Raw genomic sequence first — 18,172 nt, 5'->3', positions numbered from 1 at the left:
TTGAAGGGAACAGAAGGCAGATTTGTGCATGACAATGAGTGTACATTTCAGTCTTAGCCAAAGCATCCACTATGGCAGCCATGAGGGGTCTGGCTGAGAACCCAAGAGAGTCCAATGTAGTGTCTGCCACATAGGCTGAAGCCATGTACAATTTAATCACAGCTTTTTTTAAAGGTTGGCCAGTCCAGATCCTAATCCTCTAAGAATCCAAATGCCCTAGAAAACACTGAAGTCATGAAGGCTGCCTGTAGGGCAAAGGCCTGTGCTTCATGGGTTTTACAAAGTGCTGTATCTGACTTCCTCTCTCCTTGGATGATGAAGGGATATGTCTCTGTCCTTTGCAACCATCATTTCTGATAAGGAGGCATCCACTGGGGCATCCACCATGGAGACCATTGGTTCTTCCATAATGCTTTTAAAGAGGGCATCGAGTAGTTTTGCTACACCAATACTTTCTTACCTAAAGGGATGTAGCCTACATTTCCTTAATGATGGTATCAAAGGAAGAAGGGATGGGAACCTATCTGACTGTTGTTTTCATTTCAATAACACCAATGTACTCTGAACTCATTGGAGACTTAAGGCTGGCCAGAACCTTATATTAATGGAGCACAAAAATCACAGGGGTGCATAATCTGGAGCCACAAGCTTCATCCTGTCAATTATTGACAGTCGAATCCTCATTCTCAAAGATGGGAGAAGAGGGGAGGAAGATCTGGGTGTTTGCTTGCAGGTAGGCTGTGGGGTCAGATGAAATTCTCATACTCTTCAAAGGAAAGTGCTCTGTCACCCCTTCTGCTGTGAGGCTTACTAGATTGGTGGTAACAATTAGGCATATTGCCTGGACTTTTTTTAAATGGTGGGATTGTTGTGATCCTGGCCCAGGTCTTTATCTTTGTAGGTGGGGGGGAGGAGTCAACAGATATGCTTTCTTTTATTGGACCTTTCAGCTGGATGTTTTTGCTGACCCATGGCAGGAATATGGGCCAGAAATAACAGCCTACATGATTTGACTGGGAATCAGTGAGTCCACTGGAAGTGTTGTCATCCCACTGGGCTCCACTAACAACATGATGCTGTTCAAAACTGGAACTGTGGCCTGTGGTGAAGAAGAAAGTGACCTAGGTGACTGAAAGACGGAAAAGAAGCATTTTAACCGATCCTCATGCTTTCATCCGTAGAACAATGCCAAAGCAGTTTCTGCTGGTAAGAGAAGGTGATGCAAGGTCTAGCCCAGTGTAATTAATAACTGATTGGTGTGCCCTTTGGTGGATGAAAGAGAACCTTGGAAATCCACGGAGTCAGTTCCTCCAGCATTAGCCCGATCCACCCACGCAAACTCTCTCGTACCAGAAGCAATGAGTTGCTCCACTCTGAGGCTACCACAAGATGCCTCATCAGATTACAAAAATGGATTGGATGGGGTGGGAGGATCCTTTATCTGCCCAATATAGGAGAGGTGGGGGGAGATGTCTTACTCTGGAATAATGCTATGTGAGTGATCTGGCCCACTGCAAACTCAGCAAGAGGGAGGAAACTATGGTTCAAGCAAGCACTCTGACAGCCTTCCTAGAGGTGCTGTGGACTAGATTAACTCTTTTCCTTTTGGCTTAGACAAATGCTTCCTTGATTGAGCCATCAAGACAGTGGAAAATGGGGGGGGCAAAGAGAAGACAGAGCAAGACAAAAGGTAAATCTTTTTCTTTTCTTTTTTATAGGAACACAGACCTGAAACAAAAAAGCAACTTAGAAGAGGAAAACTTAGAAGAGGTTGGGTAGGCTAGACAGTAAAAAAAATCAAAAATTCTGTGGTGACAAATAAGAAAAGTGGTGATCCTGGGTGAGACAGGGAGGGAACTGGGGCAGAGCCTCCTCAGCAGCAGTGTGAAGACATTCTTAGATCGCATGACCCTAGGCAGTACTGGGATACAACCCATATTTGGATGCCTCTCTCTTACTGGTCATAGAAAGTTCCTGGTTCATTCTTCGGCATCTCCAGTTAGGAGGAGCTCAGACAGCAAATATGAGGAACAGCCACTCATTTAAAGTAGACCAAAGACCTCAGTATAACACAGCTTCAGATGTATATATAGTAACTACTTTCTACAACATTACCCTGTCTGAACCCTTCATTTGTCGCCAAAAGCCCTTCTCTGGGTCCCTCTGCCATCAAAATTATGCAGGTGGTGGCTGGAGAGAGGTGTCTCTTGGTCATAGTGGCCTGAATATGGAATAGTATCCCTTAGAGCTCATCTGTTGCTAGTTTTGATATCTTTTTTGGTGCCAAGCAAAGAATTTTATAATTTGCCTGGTCATTCCAGCATGCTTTATAGCTGATCAAGTGTGCTTTTTATGGCTTGCTGAATTTTAAAGATTAACTGATTATTGGCTGGTATTGCTTTGATACGACCATTGCATTGTATTGCCACTCTGGGCTCCTACTAGGAGAAAGGGCAGGATATAAATCTAATAAATATTGTGCTTGTTGCTTTTATTCCATAACGTCCTGGGAAATTTTGCCTTGTTTTGTTGCAGAGCACACAGAGCTATGGTCATTAATGGTCTTTGACTCCATCAGCCTGATAGGCACCCCAAGTTCTGATGTTGGCATGACTTACTGCTTGGTCAGGATTGGTCCCTATGAAAGCAAACAGCTGCCCCAGTAAGACACTGTAAGTGGGTTTGTCTCGGCTGTCCTCAATGGTCAGAGACTGAAGAAGAGTAAAGGAGCTGCTTCTGTGACTAGTAACGTGGCGCCGCCTATAGGGAGAAAACACAGATCTCATTAGGGAGATTAAGAAACCTCTAATTACACCAAGAGGGTGACAAAAGCACAGACTGTATTTTAAGGAAATTGAAGGCAACATATACCTCTGGCTTGACCTAGTGAACTCCAGATCTTCATTTGCAATCATTTCAAGGTCAGATGGTGCTGACATACTGCGGAGAAAAACAGGCTGGCGAACAGCATGGGATATCACCTTCGTTTCTGACGCTGACTTGCAGGCTGCAGTGTGAAGTGAACAGAAAAAGCACTGATTCGTTATGATCTAGGCTGACATTTTAGGATGCCAATGCAACAGGGCAGCCACTTCTTCTCAGTGTGACTCCCCATGTATACACTCAACACGGGTTGCTTTCCCACTGGGAATCTCACTCTCTTTTCATGCCTGATTTGCAAAAAGGTATCTTTCAATGATATTATACTTAACATTTTAAGAACAATGGAGATTGTTTGACAGCACACTTACTGAGCACACTTGTTCAGTACCAACATATCTCTTGCTCTCCTTCAGCATGCTCTGAAGAAAACCAATCTGCGGACTTTCAGTGTGGTGCAGTTTGAACTAGGGAAAAGCCATGTGTGGAAGACATCACCAACACACCCTCCCCTAATCCCTGAAACTATTTACAACTATTTAAAAATGTTTGCAGTTGTTTTTCCCTCAATGAGGTGATGTAAGAAGGTATATTTAAGGAAACAAAGACAGATTAATTAATAAAAAAACTGAGGGTAATAAAAAAATTGAGGGTAAGTGCATGATTGATGGCCGCACCTGGGGACTATGCATGCATGTAAGCCAAGCTGCACAGGCAGAATCATGCGCTGGGTGAAGAACCTGCTCAGACTACTGTTAGTGTGCTATCCTCTTCTTGCCCTTTGTAAATGAGATTTTATTTTTATTGCGGCATGTTATATTTACGTTTAGGAGATGAATCAGAATTAAACTGAGTAAAAAAGTGACGCCATAATGCTTCCCTCCATTTGCACCTTCTCAGAATGCATGCCCATCCCCTACCAACACTGTAGTTGTAGTTTCTCAGCACCTCTCTCTTGCTTCGTACCTGTATTGCCTGAGAGTTTGCCTGAAGTAGCTTGTAAACTGTACACTGCAAGCATCTGTTACCTTAAGATACCAGATTCTTTTCTGTGGCCAGGCCACCAACATTACCTGGAGTCTCTGTGGGTGTGCCGGATATACTCCTGGTAAGCCCAGCCTGGGCAGCAATGGTGACGTGCAACAGCAGTTCTGCTCGGTTCATCAGACTCTTGACCAGAGTTTTCGTTTTAGCCATGGGATGCAAAGGCTTCTGAAGCAGAGAATTCACTTCTTGGAAGAATTTCTCCCTAAAAACCAGTGAAGTCAAATTCCAGACAGGTTGGATGTTCATTCAATATTCAGAAACATAGAGGGGGGACGGTGCAATGTTTCTTCAAATCTGAGGCTGCAGTGGAAGAGTTGAATACTGAGAACCTCAGACTGGAACTTAAACATGTAGCAGCCCAAATTTACTGCCACCCAAATGAAGAGAGGGACGGAGTAGAAGAACAGAAAGTCTATCAAATTCAATGGCTGCACTAACCTCAGTGAGAGAACCATATTCTCAAGATCACTTCCATCAAACGAAATCTCTTTCATTGAGCACAGAAGTTCCAATTCTTTCATTTTGCTCTAGAGAGAGAGAAAATATGCTAAAAAGGGAGCCCAGATGTATCTGATTCAGGAGATAATGTGGCGGTTCATTTATCATAAGGACAGGAAATGTCCACTTCTGTTTATGATACAAAATTCCTCTTCTGTGGACAGACTCAGAACTTTATTGGTGGTCTAAGCTAGTCACACAGGACAGAGCAAGAAGCCAGCGCATCCTCTACCCAAGGCAGATAGCATCCTCATCAGAGATTATCTGCCTTGCACCAATAGTAGAATTGCAACTATCTTTCACAATAAGCAAGAAAGGAATACATCGAGATTCAGATCCTTTCATTCCCAAACTCAAAACCTCCCTAACTGATTAGCTTAGACTCCCCCAACCTGGTGCTCTTCAAATAAGAATGGACAAATCTGTCAATTTTGGTTTTGCTCAGTTTTTCCAATCTTAAATTCGGTTTGCTACATCTCTGCATCAGAGATGTATTTGTAATTTTTAAGAAATCCTCACAAAACTTTTAGTGTGAATTTCTCCTAATGTACACTAATGTGGCGCAAAGTGGTAAGCGGTGGTAATGCAGCCAAAGCTCTGCTCACGGCCGGAGTTTGATTTCAACGGAAGGAGGAAGTCGAATCTCCGGTAAAAGGGGTTGAGGTCCACTCAGCCTTCCATCCACCCGTGGTCAGTAAAATGAGTACCCGGCATATGCTGGGGGGTAAAGAAAGGCTGGGGAAGGAACTGGCAATCCCACCCCATATATACGGTCTGCCTAGTAAACGTCGCAAGACGTCACCCTAACAGTCGGAAACGACTCGCACTAGAAGTGCGGGGACACCCTAACCTTTACCTTTACACATTTTTCAAGCAATTTTTTATAACATTTGATGTTATTTTTACTAATATGTTTATTTATTTATTATTAAATTTATATCCCACCCTTCCTCCCAAAAGGAGCCCAGGGCAGCAAACAAAAAACACTAAAAGCACTTTAAAATATCTTAAAAACAAAAGACTTTAAAACATATTAAAACAAAACATGTTTAAAAACATATAAAAACATAACATCTTAAAAATATGTTTAAAAACAACTTTAAAAACATCTTAAAAAGCAATTTCAGCACAGACGCAGACTGGGATAAGGTCTCTATTTAAAAGACTTGTTATGCATACTCCCTCTTAATGTACACATTTTTCTACATACTTTTTGGTTGGGGAACTTCATCACAAAATTTGGAGAAGTGTGGCTTTTGATAGATGGCTGCACTATGGTTTGCATATTATTTCAGCAAGCATAAATTAGGTAGATTCACATTAAAATGTGAGCCAAACTGAATTTCTCCCACATCCCTTCCTCCAGATGTTTTGGACAACAATGCCCATTCTGGCTGAGGCTGATGGGAGTTGGAGTCCAACGTCATCTGGAGGGCCAAAATCTTGATTAGCCCATATAATAAGAGAATCATCCAGAAAAGAAAGCAAAGTATATCATTCCAAAAGGGCAAAGATTCAGGCAACTCTTCAGGTAGCAAAAATGCAGGAGATTCCCACCAAATATGACCTGGAAAGGAACCGCTTTCCCTCTCTCTTGCACATTTCTGTGGGCATTTGTCAGGGCCTAAGTATACAGGAAAGGCCTACTGTCCACAAAGTTCTCTATTTGACTTCAGCAAGCCCCATCAACCTCTTTAATTACTTTTATTTTATGGACGTCAAAACATACGCAGCACTATGTAGAAATTATACTTTGTGGTGTGCATGGGGGTGCAGGGAAAGGAGGGAATCTGCATTGCTAAACATACTAACAGGGAGGAAGTCCCACTGAAAGGAGTAAAACCGATTTTGAAATCAACATGTATAAGATTGTGCTGCTAATCTGGTAGAAAGTGGGCCTCTATGTTCAGAAAGCAATCTACCACTGAGTGTACCAGATGATGGGGACAAACAATAGGGGGCAGCCTGCACTTTCATGCTCTGCTTTTTTATCTCCTACAGAACAGGATGCTGGATCAGATGAGCCATGACCACATCCAGCATAGGAGTTTATACTGGCAAGGAACACAGGAAGCATTTATGCCAAGTCAGATCACTAGTCTCTCTAGCTCAGTGTTGTCAACAGTGACTCTCTAAGGAAGGGATCCCCAGTCTTTCTGGGGCCCAGGATACTTTTGGAAATCTAAGAAACTGTAATGGGCACCAGAAAATACCCATTTCACAGGAGAAAAACTGACTACCCCAAAACGAGCAAAACATCTACATCCCTGACAAAATAAAGCTATAGATGTGAAGGGGAAAAAATAGACACATTCAGAGTCTCCCCCCTTTTCTCTCTCTTTTAAAAATTTTTTTGGGGGGGGGAACGGAAAATATTTGGGGAAAATGGGAAAGTTTTTTCCCAATTTATCTCAAGCCTTCACATCTCTAAATAAAACACAGATGAAAAAAAGAAAACCTCTCCCCCAAAACAGGCAACCCCACCCTCCAACCAAACAACAAAAACAATAGTCAAATATCCTAATTTTTATTTTAAATTGAGAGGGGGAGGGGACCTGGGCAGGCACCAAGAGATGTGTCTGAGAATATATGGTGCCCATGGGTGCCACATTGGGGACCCTAGCTCTAGGGCTCCAGGCAGCAGTTTCCCCATCCATACCTAGAGATACCAGGGATTGAATCTCGGATCTTCAGCATGCAAAGATGTGCTCTACTATTGAGCTACAGCCCTTCCCCAAACTTCCAGATTGCCTTCTCCTTCAGTCTAAAGAAAAATTCGAATCTTGCTAAAACAGTTACATATTCCAGAATCAGGCCCATTTTTTAAAAAAACATCTAGCAGCAGTAAAACACTGGTGCCCATCTTTACAATTCACTCATATTGGTTGTTTCTATTTGCTCTATTTTATTACCACCATGGATACTGGGGAAATCCTCACATCCTTTGGAGATGCCTTTCCCTTACACATATGCCTGCAGAAGCTAGCTGTTCCTAGAAACAATTGTCATTTACCATTTAATTTCCAACACGCAGTCATTCAGTCTGTTTTAAAGTACATGTGATTTACTCTTGGGCACTAATAAACACAGCACAACATTTTATAGGAAGAGAGAAAGAAGACAGAGAAAGCATTGCCCAAATTCCCCCAGTCTTACCAGTACTGCTAGTCTCACCTCGTTAAAGTGATAATCATAAAAGAAGGGCACATTTTTCTCCAATTTCCCGTGCATGGCATCTTCCACTTCACTTTGCCATTTCTGTTCTAATTCGGCGACACTCTGGCCAAAACAAAAGAACAGTGTGAAATGGTTGGGTCACCAGTAGCTTATCAAAAGCTAAGGAGCAAATCAGAGTCAGCATGGATTTTTCACATTCCGCAATGTTAAATTAGAAATACCCCCCACATGCCATTCTGATGCTCCCCATACGCTCATTTTAAAACAAAACCTTACAAAATTTATAGTCCTGAACTCAGAAACACTTGCTTAACAACCCTCTAAATTTTAATGGCGATACACACAACAATCAGAGAGAATCAAGAGTTCAAAATGTAAAAAGAGAGAGAAAAACAAGATCCATGTTGGACTTTTTTCTGTCAGAGTTCTCATAATTTGTTGAAATTAATTAAAAATCAGCCATGTTCACAGAGTACCTGTAATCCTATTACTGACCTTGCCCCATACTCTGACCTTCATCTTCTGCAGTTTAAAAGTTTAAAAAATGCCTACACGGTTTTTAATTAATTTAAGAAATTTAGCGTTGAACTGAATAACGTCAGGCATATTTCACTTTAGACAGTCATGGCTTCCCCCAAAGAATCCTGGGAAGTGTAGTTTGTGAAGGGTGCTGAGAGGAGACTCCTATTCCCCTGACACAGCTCCAGTGGCCAGAATGGTTTAATAGTCAGCCACTCTGATTGAAGCTCTGTGAGGGGAACAGGGCATCTTCTAGCAACTCTCAGCACCTTTCACAAACTACACTTCCCAGGATTCTTTGGGGGAAGCCACGACTGTCTAAAGTGAAATAAAGGTCTGGTATGGATATGGCCTGGGACATCTTTGGTTTAAATGTGGATGGAAGGCTACATGTCCCTGCTGTAGAATACAAAGGTGGGGGAAACCCTGAAAAAATGATATTGTTCACAGTGTTCTCCGTTTGGAAAGGAAACCACCCATCCAATCTCCTCCCCTCCTCTCTCCCCCTCCCATTTCTGCCCCTACCCCAGGCCAGTTTCACCTATCCTAAGCATGATTGCACATGAGTAAATCCCACTGAACTCAAAAAGCATGCAAATGATCAAACTTGCCCTCCCCTCCCTTCCCCCCATCCCCTTCCAATCCCCTTCTTCTCCTTCCCCTCCCCTTCACCCCCTACATGATCAGTTTTACCTATCCTAAATCCCACTCAACTCAATAAACATGCAAATGATCAAATCTCCCCTCCCCCTCCTGTCTGCTCCCCCCGCTCCCCATCCCGTGGTCAGTATCACTTATCCTAAGCATGATTGCAGGGGAGTAAATCCCACTGAACTCAATAAGCATGCAAATGATCAATCCATTCTCAGCAAACTTGCACAGGATCCCATTTCTTACCTCCCGGATTAAAAAGCAGAGAAATTCACTAATAGGCAAAAAACCTTGTGGTTTAAACCTTGCGGCATAGCCAACAAATATTTCTATCAAACTTTAAAAAACAGAGGCACATGTTACCAAATTCGTCCAAGCTGCACAGGAAGTGGATTGGACTGTGAAAGACCAACCCAAATTGTGTTTCCATTTTTACAAGTGTGTAGGGCTGTACAATATCTCAGACAGGAGGTCAGGTCGCCTGCTCCCCTGGTGCATTCACTATAGCTGGCCAATTTCCCTGCTTTTTAAAGTTTGATAGAAATATCTGTTGGCTATAGGTACGTTCTTAAACCGCAAGGTTTTTTGCCTATTAGTGAATATAATTTTAAATCTAAAAGCCCAAGCATCCTCTTTCTCTGCACTGGAAATGAATTTTTTTGTAGTTTTCTTACCTGCAATTGTCTTTCCATGGCATTTAGCTTCTTAAAAGTTTCTCCCATAATTTTACAAAGCAAGTCATATTCTTCTGCATGCTCCTCTTGATATTGGAAGTTTATGAGGGATTGGAGGGCATCAACCAGGTTCAAATGTTTGATCACACATGAAACCACCATTTCTTCCATTATGTCTGGTTGGATCACCTCTCTGTTGAAAGTAGGAACCAAAAATGAAAGTTTGGTAAAAACACATGTTTTGGCAAATTGGGACAACCATCAGCTTGTGCTGTTTCTAGGGGCCCCTGAGCAGAAAGCAAAGGAGAAAAATGTATAAAGGACCTGCATGGGAACTTGTGGCTCAGTTCAGACATCACACTAAACCATGGCTAAGCTTCCAAATGTACAAGTAAACCATTGTCTAGATCTACTTTTCACTTTCCATCTGTTTAGCATTATCACCTCTAGATGCAGTAGCCTCCAGGAGCAGAGCAACAGCCCTAACCATGATTTGTCAATTCAGATATAAAGTTGGCCAAACTATGGTTCATGAACCTCCTTCAAACCATGGTTCTTGATTCTGTTTTGCCGACCATCTGCAGGCTATTGCTTGGTAATTCAGGCATTATATATAAATGTCTGTAACCATGGTTTGGCATGATGCCTGAACTAAGCAATTGTAAAGTATGAGGATCTATCATCCTTTCAGCCACCCAGTCCAGCTAATACTGCTGAGACTAGGGACCCTGCAAAGTGTACTGTTGGAGCTCAAATCTAGGGATTCTATGGCCTTAGGGCAAGAGGAGTACCAAGGGCATTGACTAGCCCAAAAGAACACTATGATCAACCACCAGTAAATACAAGTGAAGCAGAGAAACAAGGAGTTCTAGTGAGCCTATCGACATATTCTACTGTGGGGTGTGGTGGGGAGAGAGACGATAGACCAAGATGGTTAAGGGCAGACCCACACGTGGACAATACTGGTCAGTTTTTAATAATATTAGGGAGTTGGGGAAAGGGAATGATTCACACTTGCTCTGGAGCATGGAAATTTATTTATTTATTTAGTTTAATTTATATACCGCCCTAAGCCCGAAGGCTCTCTGGGCAGTGTACAAAAATCCTCTCAAGTGGCATATACTCTAACCATTTATTTAAAAATCACATTAAAACTCGGATATCCAACTACTTGTTGTTGTTATGTGCCTTCAAGTCGATTTCAACTTATGGCGACCCTATGAATCAGCGACCTCCAAGAGCATCTGTCATAAACCACCCTGTTCAGATCTTGTAAGTTCAGGTCTGTGGCTTCCTTTATGGACTCAATCCATCTCTTGTTTGGCCTTCCTCTTTTTCTACTCCCTTGTTTTTCCCAGCATTATGGTTTTTTCTAGTGAATCATGTCTTCTCATTATGTGTCCAAAGTATGATAACCTCAGTTTCATCATTTTAGCTTCTAGTGATAGTTCTGGTTTAATTTGTTCTAACACCCAGTTATTCGTCTTTTTCGTGGTCCATGTTATGTGCAAAGCTCTCCTCCAACACCACATTTCAAAGGAGTTGATTTTTCTTTTATCTGCTTTTTTCACTGCCCAACTTTCACATCCATACATAGAGATCGGGAATACAATGGTCTGAATGATCCTGACTTTAGTGTTCAGTGATACATCTTTGTATCTGAAGATCTTTTCTAGTTCTCTCACAGCTGCCCTCCCTAGCCCTAGCCTTCTTCTAATTTCTTGTCTATTGTCTCCCTTTTGGTTAATGACTGGGCTGAGATATTGATAATTCTTGACAAGTTCAATGTCCTCGTTCTCAACTTTAAAATTACATAAATCTTCTGTTGTCATTACTTTAGTCTTCTTGACATTCAGCTGTAGTCCTGCTTTTGTGTTTTCCTCTTTAACTTTCATCAGCATTCGTTTCAAATCATTACTGGTTTCTACTAGTAGTATGGTATCGTCTGCATATTTTAAACTATTGATATCTCTCCCTCCAATTTTCACACCTCATTCATTCATTCATTCATTCATTCGTTATATCCCGCCTTTCCTCCTGGCAGGAGTTCAGCTTCATCTTAGTTCAATCCCGCTTTCCATATGATATGTTCTGCGCATAGATTAAACAAATAGGGTGATAAAATACACCCGTGTCTCACACCCTTTCCGATGGGGAACCAATCGGTTTCTCCATATTCTGTCCTTACAGTAGACTCTTGTCCAGAGTATAGATTGCGGTTCAGGACAATCAGATGCTGTGGCACCCCCATTTCTTTTAAAGCATTCCATAGTTTTTCATGATCTACACAATCAAAGGCTTTGCTGTAATCTATAAAGCACAGGGTGATTTTCTTCTGAAATTCCTTGGTCCATTCCATTATCCAATGTATGTTTGCGATATGATCTCTTGTGCCTCTTCCCCTTTTAAATCCAGCTTGAACATCTGGCATCTCTCACTCCATATATAGTAAGAGCCTTTGCTGTAGAATCTTGAGCATAGCTTTACTTGCATGGGATAGTAAGGTAATAATTTGATAATTGCTGCATTCCCGGGGATCTCCTTTCTTTCGAATTGGGATGTATATTGAACACTTCGTCTGTGGGCCATTGTTTTCTTTTCTATATGCGTTGTCAAATTTTTGTCAAAATTTGGACAGATTCAGACTCAGTAGCTTGTAGCAACTCTATTGGTATGCCATCTGTTCCTGGTGATTTGTTTCTTCTAAGTATTTTAAAAGCAGCTTTCACCTTACATTCTAAAATTTCCGGTTCTTCATCATACGATTCCTCCATGAATCATCCTTACATCTCTTTTATAGTGTGCTGTTTCCATCTTCCTTTTATTTCATCTTGGTCAGTCAGTGTGTTCCCCTGTTGATTATTTAACATCTCTACTCTTTGTTTAAATTGCCCTTTAATTTCTCTCATCTTTTGCAATAGGGCTCTTGTTCTACCTTTTTCGTTGTCCTCTTCTATTTCTATACAGTAACAATTGCAGTACTTCTCTTTGTCCCTACGTACTAGTTGCTGTATTATTGCATTTAGGGTTCTGATCATGTTTCTGTCTCCTTCTGCTTTTGCTTTCCTTTGCTCTTTAAGCATTTTAAGAGTTTAGTCAGTCATCCATTGAGGTCTTTCTCTCTTTTTAACTAGAGGTATTGTCTTTTTGCATTCTTCCCTGAAAATGTCTCTGACTTCAATCCATAGTCTAGTTCTCTGTCAACTAAGTTTAAAGCCTCAAACCTGTTCCTTATTTCATCTTTATATTCATCTGGGATGTTATTTAAATTGTATTTTGGCATTATGATTGCCTTGTTGTTGTTCTTCAGCTTTACTCTGATTTTCGATACGATCAGTTCATGATCTGTACCGCAGTCTGCTCCTGGTCTTGTTTTCGCAGAAAGTATGGAACTTCTCCATCTTCTGCTACCAATTATATAATCAATTTGATTCCTATATTGACCATTTGGTGATGTCCACATGTAGCGGTCTTTTTGGTTGCTCAAAAAATGTGTTTGTAAGAAAGAAATCATTGGCTTCACAGAATTCAGTAAGTCTTTCTCCTGCTTCATTTCTATCTCCTAAACCCCATTTTGCTACAAATCGTAGTTCTTCTCTGTTCCCTACTTTTGCATTCCAGTCCACCATGATTATCAGAACATCTTGTTTTGGTGTGTGATCAATTTCTTCCTGTACTTCTGCATAAAATCTCTCTAATTCCTCCTTTTCTGTGTTTGCCATTGGAGCATAGACTTGGATGATAGTTATGTTAATAGGTTTCCCGTTAAATCTCATTGATATCACTCATTCAGACCTCGCATTATAGCTCCTAATTGCTTTTGCTACATCACTTCTCACTATTAAAGCAACCCTGTTTATTCTTAATTTCTCATTTCCTGCATAAAATATTTTGTAGTTGCCTGATAGAAAATGTCCCGTTCCCGTCCATTTTAATTCACTCACCCCAAGTATTGTAATGTTGATGCATTCCATTTCTTGCTTGACAACTTGTAACTTTTCAAGTAGTACAACTCTGGACTCTCCTTACGCATCTGTGTGCATCAGCCTCTGGGCTTTCATTCAGCTTTGATTCAGTGGCGTCATTAGTCACAGTGCTACTCGCACTTGTCCGTTGTTCTTCCCCAGTAGCTCACTGAGTGCCATCTGACCTAAGGGTCTCATCATCCAGCACTATCTCATGTTGCATTTTGGAAAATTCTCAAACCCCTTCACCACATTAAGGTGTGCATCCCAGAGGAGGATCCAACTACTAAATGTGCTTAATATCATACACAAATTCTGCAACAACTACTGACAGATTAAAAAAGAATCTCTCTTCAGTTTGTTTACTTAAAGGGAAGTTATTTTAAAGATAGGCATTTGATGACCGAAAATGAACCTGCATTAAGAAAAAAAGGAGAAAGAAAAGCTGTTACAGACCTGATGCTGGGTCTGAACTGGGGCCGAGCACGACCGGATATTTCCCTCAGTTTGATCATGATTCCAGGAGGGAGCCTGATCCTTGGCAAGTCAAAGTAATGACCAACAGGGGGCACAAGAACATCAGATGGGTAAGTGAACTCCCGATCTTCCTCGATGGTGAGAGGCAGTGGGGAGGGGCTTGGAGTCAGGGCAGGTGAGATGACACCATTGGCTTCTACTTGCCACTGGCACCTGTAAAATGAAAAAGGAGGAAGTCTTCTGTTCCTTTCTTTCCCTAGTTTTATCATATCACCCTGACCTAAAAGGCCTCAAAACAAGCTCTAGTATTTTCAAAGTAATTTGGATTAGAAAACAGTGTAACTGAAGTGTATTCTTAGCAGAGAAGCACACTTATTCCTCAGTATAACTACAATGATCTTAAAACAACTTTACCATGAAGCTGTTTGTCAAACACCAACCGGATCTTTTGTTTAATGGACTGTCCGACATCTCTCACAAGGGCTGACTCAAACACTGCATATTCTCTTTATTGTTTCTGCCATTTTATTTGCAATTCATCTATCTGGTTGATTTATGAATTTAAGAAATATAACCATCTTGCAAATACCATCTTACAAAGTGTCAAGGTGAGTTGAGCGGATGAGCTATGAGAGGGTAAGCAACAACACGTATTTAACTATTTAATTAAAGCAGCAGCTCAGAGTAATCACAGTAAGGGCACTGTGTGCTAGGAACCAAATCCTGTAATAAAAGAATAGCTCAGTAGCTAAATTCTAGTAATGGTAAGCCTATACAACCTCACTCCTACCCTAACAGGGGACCTTGAGGGGCCATAGTAAACTAGACTAAACTCCAATTTTGGAGAAGGGGTAAAAAGGAAATCCCCACAAATGTATATAGTTCCAAGAAATACAGATCTAGATAGTGGAAGAGCCAGCTTAGATTATAAAAAGCTAGGCTTAGCCTTTAAAAACAAGCTCAATGTAGACTTCAGTTTTCTAGGTTTTCTAAGGTGGTTTTGAGGTGAAAAAAGTCAGCTGAAAATTTTAGCTTTCAGATCAGTTTAAAACCAGCTAAAAACTAGTCCAGCTTATCAAAGCTACAGTGTAAGCTACCACTTAAAACTACAGGGTAACTTCCAATTTAAAAATTGTGTTCTGCTCAGTTAAAAAAATAATTCAGGTAAAAGTTAGATTCCTATTTAAAAACTTCTAATACAAAAACTTTATCAGGAAGAAAGAAGACTTCCCCAAGGAGTTAATCCCTAGTCAACTCATTGCCCACTGTCCATTTAATCAATACTTATTGTTTACTCCCCTTTCCCAGAGTGCTAAACTGACCTGACCCCATCTCCCCTTTTCAAATTCCTACTCTCAAGAACTTGAGCCACATCTTCTGACCTCATTGGCTGCTCTATGTCTGATTCCCTAACTCACTCATCTGCTTAACTTGCCTTGATGCTTTGTCACTCCATGACCTAACAAAAGCCAAGCTCAATAAACTTTTTTCAAAAGTTATGCAGATAGAAACCTAGCAGGGGTGTGGGGACTTTCCATGTGTTGCGCTATTTGTCACATGCACTACTGTCTGCCTGTTTACTCTCTGCCTGTTGGACCGAAGTCAAGGTTGCGTCCTTAGTACAATGAACTCCTGGCCCCCAGGGAACAGGTTCATTCTCTTGAGGCCAAGGTGGCCTGGAGAAGCTGAGAGAAGCAGAGAGGTTAGTGAATGAGGCCTTTGGGGACATTATAAGCTGTTTCCCACTCCTAGGAATATAGCTCCCCTGCTGTCATGGAGAATGAGGGTCTCAAGGAAGGAGGTTGTCGCTCTGAGGAAAAGAGAAGTGATCCCTTAGAAGGGACTCATTCCTTGGGTGAGCGGTTATCCTCACAAGCCCTCAGAGGGGTGGGTGGGTCCTTTGATCATTAAGCACATAGATAGCTGGGTATGTGATGGGCATCTGCAAAGGATGCAGATGTCACCCATCTTCTGGATAGCCTGGTAGATAGTGCTGGGGAGGAGAAAGTGGTCGTGGTGCAAGTTGGCACCAATAACATGGGAAAATGTAGCTGTGAGATCCTGGAAGTAATATTTAGGCTGATAGGCAGGATGTTAATCTGCTCCCCCAGCACCACAATTCCTCCCCTCCTTGGCAACTGCTTTTAAGCACAGAAAAGCCACGGGAGACCTAAGCACAGATATTCCAGCTCACATAGAGTTGTGTCCTCAGCTACCTACACATAAAAAAGAAAAACTTTGCAAACTCCTGGCATCCAACTCTGGGAATCAACATACTGGCCTCTTTTACATTCTGCCATTCTTATACTATTTACCTCTGTAAAAGTTTGGATCTCAGAAGTTCTCGACACGTTTCCTCTTCTTTGGTTATTTCTGGTCCATTGTACAGTATCCTCAGCATAGAGCAAGCCAGCACAGACAAGCCTAAAGCAAGGTCCACCAAGAATGGCAATCCACCCGACACGTCTTCCGAGGACTCCTGCAGCACAGAAAGGCAAATATGCACAAAAAACAATTAATGTTCTTTGTTTTTATTTATAAGAGCATATCTCAAAACAGCTCCCAAGGTAGCTCACAATAATAAAAAGTAAATAAGTAATGTTTTTATATTACCTTAAAAATAATATAAACCAAGAGCATTAAAAAACATAGCCAAAAAGCAAATTAACCCCCCCCCATAGTCCTGAGCTAGAGGACTTTCCTTTCTTCAACAGCACTAATCATAAGCTCCTTCTGAAAACAGTATCAGAAGCAGCATCTAATGAAAGGAGGCCGAGAACTGAGGCTAAGAAAATACACCCACAACCTTGCAGTTGGGTAAAAGCCTATCAATTAATTGAAAAATCTACTTATCATAAAGCCAAAATTGAACAAGCTGTAGATAACTGGATACTGGAAAAAAGGAGTGATCAAAAGCAACAAAAAAAGTTGAAAGCAGATGGCCAGGTGACCTCATTAGACTCTTCAGACTGCTCTTCAGACTATTTTTGGCTCTCGCCTGAAAATGCAAGGAATAATTTGGCCTCATGTTGACTGATCCTTCTTTTTTCCTTGGGCTGATTCAAACATTAACACGGCAGTGCCACTCCTGGCAAAAATGACTTCCATGTGGATGAGACTCCACAGACATGACCACATTAATGTCTAGATTCCGCTTCCCATGTGGCTGAGTTGAATTGCATGTTGATGCAGCCAAGCACAGTATTAGTATTTGATTTGATGCTCTTATCCCAATTCTAACCTGCCTCTGTGTTCCTTAACAAAAACCAAAGCTGACACTCAACTGCCAAAGTCCATCATGTGAGCTAGTAAGTATTCAACTCATTTCTTCCTCTCCAAGGTCTTGATGTTGTATTCAGGCCCAGTGAATTAACTGTCGACTGTCCCTTGAAGTACAGCCCAACATCCAGACTGCCCCCTCTTTCATCCTTTGACTAGGAGAAGTTGTGCAGCAGCAGCTCGTCTTGAGAGCCCTGCCAGAGAACTGCATATCGCCATGTTTAGAAAGCTGGTCACATTAGAGTTGAATAAAGTGTGAATGAGTGTAGTCAAGGCTCAGACAACACAGATCAGTCACACAATATGTCAGGCAACTACCACTAGGCAGCCACCAAACCACCTGTCCTAATTCCCCCTCCCTCAAATCCAGCACATTTAGACATTTTAGTACATTAATGGCCCATATACAACACAAACCTAACACACACATATATACCTGTGCTCGAACCGTGCAAGCAAAGCCCCACATTGCTTTGTCTGGGGTGTTGTGTTCTCGGCCACTTCTCATTTCAAAGGAGAAGGTCACAGTGTCCCCTTCCACCTTATGTTTTGAAAGTGCAAAGTGGGGAAAAAAAGATTCAGTTAAGCAAGCAACCAAAGACGGGGTGCAATCTCTCTCTCTCAAGCACTGCCACCTTCAGTGACTTTCCACTGGGTTCTAGCAGGTCTGGTGAGATGACAGAGCATTACAGCAACTCAACTGGCTTTATACAAAAATCACAGGAAGTCACACTGGACAGGGTATAGGCTGGTGCTTAAGAGATCAGATGGGAAGGCCCCAGTTCAAATCCCCTTCAGGCATGGAGGTCCCTGTATAACCTTTGGCTAATCACACAGTGTCTCTGTCTCTCTCTCTGTCTCTCTCTGTCTCTCTCTCTCACACACACACACACACAAACTCTAACTCTAACCAATCTCACAGGCTTGTTGTGAGAACAGAATGGGAGGGAAGGTTGAGGGAAGAAGAGACACTATTCTGAGCTCCCTCATAAGGAAAGATAAAAA

The 18,172-nt window shown here is 41.7% G+C and overlaps 1 protein-coding gene across 6 annotated transcripts in view; it reads right to left on the bottom strand.

The window, feature by feature from the left end:
• HECTD4 (HECT domain E3 ubiquitin protein ligase 4) overlaps positions 1 to 18,172 on the bottom strand; it is a 151,461-nt gene that overhangs the window by 57,874 nt on the left and 75,415 nt on the right. For all 6 annotated transcript variants that reach the window (XM_061603389.1, XM_061603390.1, XM_061603393.1 and 3 more), the window contains exons 23-31: positions 17,604 to 17,708; positions 16,204 to 16,367; positions 13,868 to 14,101; positions 9,447 to 9,639; positions 7,600 to 7,704; positions 4,366 to 4,454; positions 3,954 to 4,129; positions 2,872 to 3,007; positions 2,619 to 2,760 (exon numbers count right to left, since the gene is read on the bottom strand). In XM_061603389.1, coding sequence (XP_061459373.1) covers positions 2,619 to 2,760; positions 2,872 to 3,007; positions 3,954 to 4,129; positions 4,366 to 4,454; positions 7,600 to 7,704; positions 9,447 to 9,639; positions 13,868 to 14,101; positions 16,204 to 16,367; positions 17,604 to 17,708 — 1,344 coding nt within the window. The remainder of the gene's footprint in view (positions 1 to 2,618; positions 2,761 to 2,871; positions 3,008 to 3,953; positions 4,130 to 4,365; positions 4,455 to 7,599; positions 7,705 to 9,446; positions 9,640 to 13,867; positions 14,102 to 16,203; positions 16,368 to 17,603; positions 17,709 to 18,172) is intronic.

The sequence above is a fragment of the Rhineura floridana genome, chromosome 19, assembly GCF_030035675.1.
Source record: "Rhineura floridana isolate rRhiFlo1 chromosome 19, rRhiFlo1.hap2, whole genome shotgun sequence".
Taxonomy (NCBI): Eukaryota; Metazoa; Chordata; class Lepidosauria; order Squamata; family Rhineuridae; genus Rhineura; species Rhineura floridana.
This window is presented reverse-complemented; position numbering and strand designations above follow the sequence as displayed.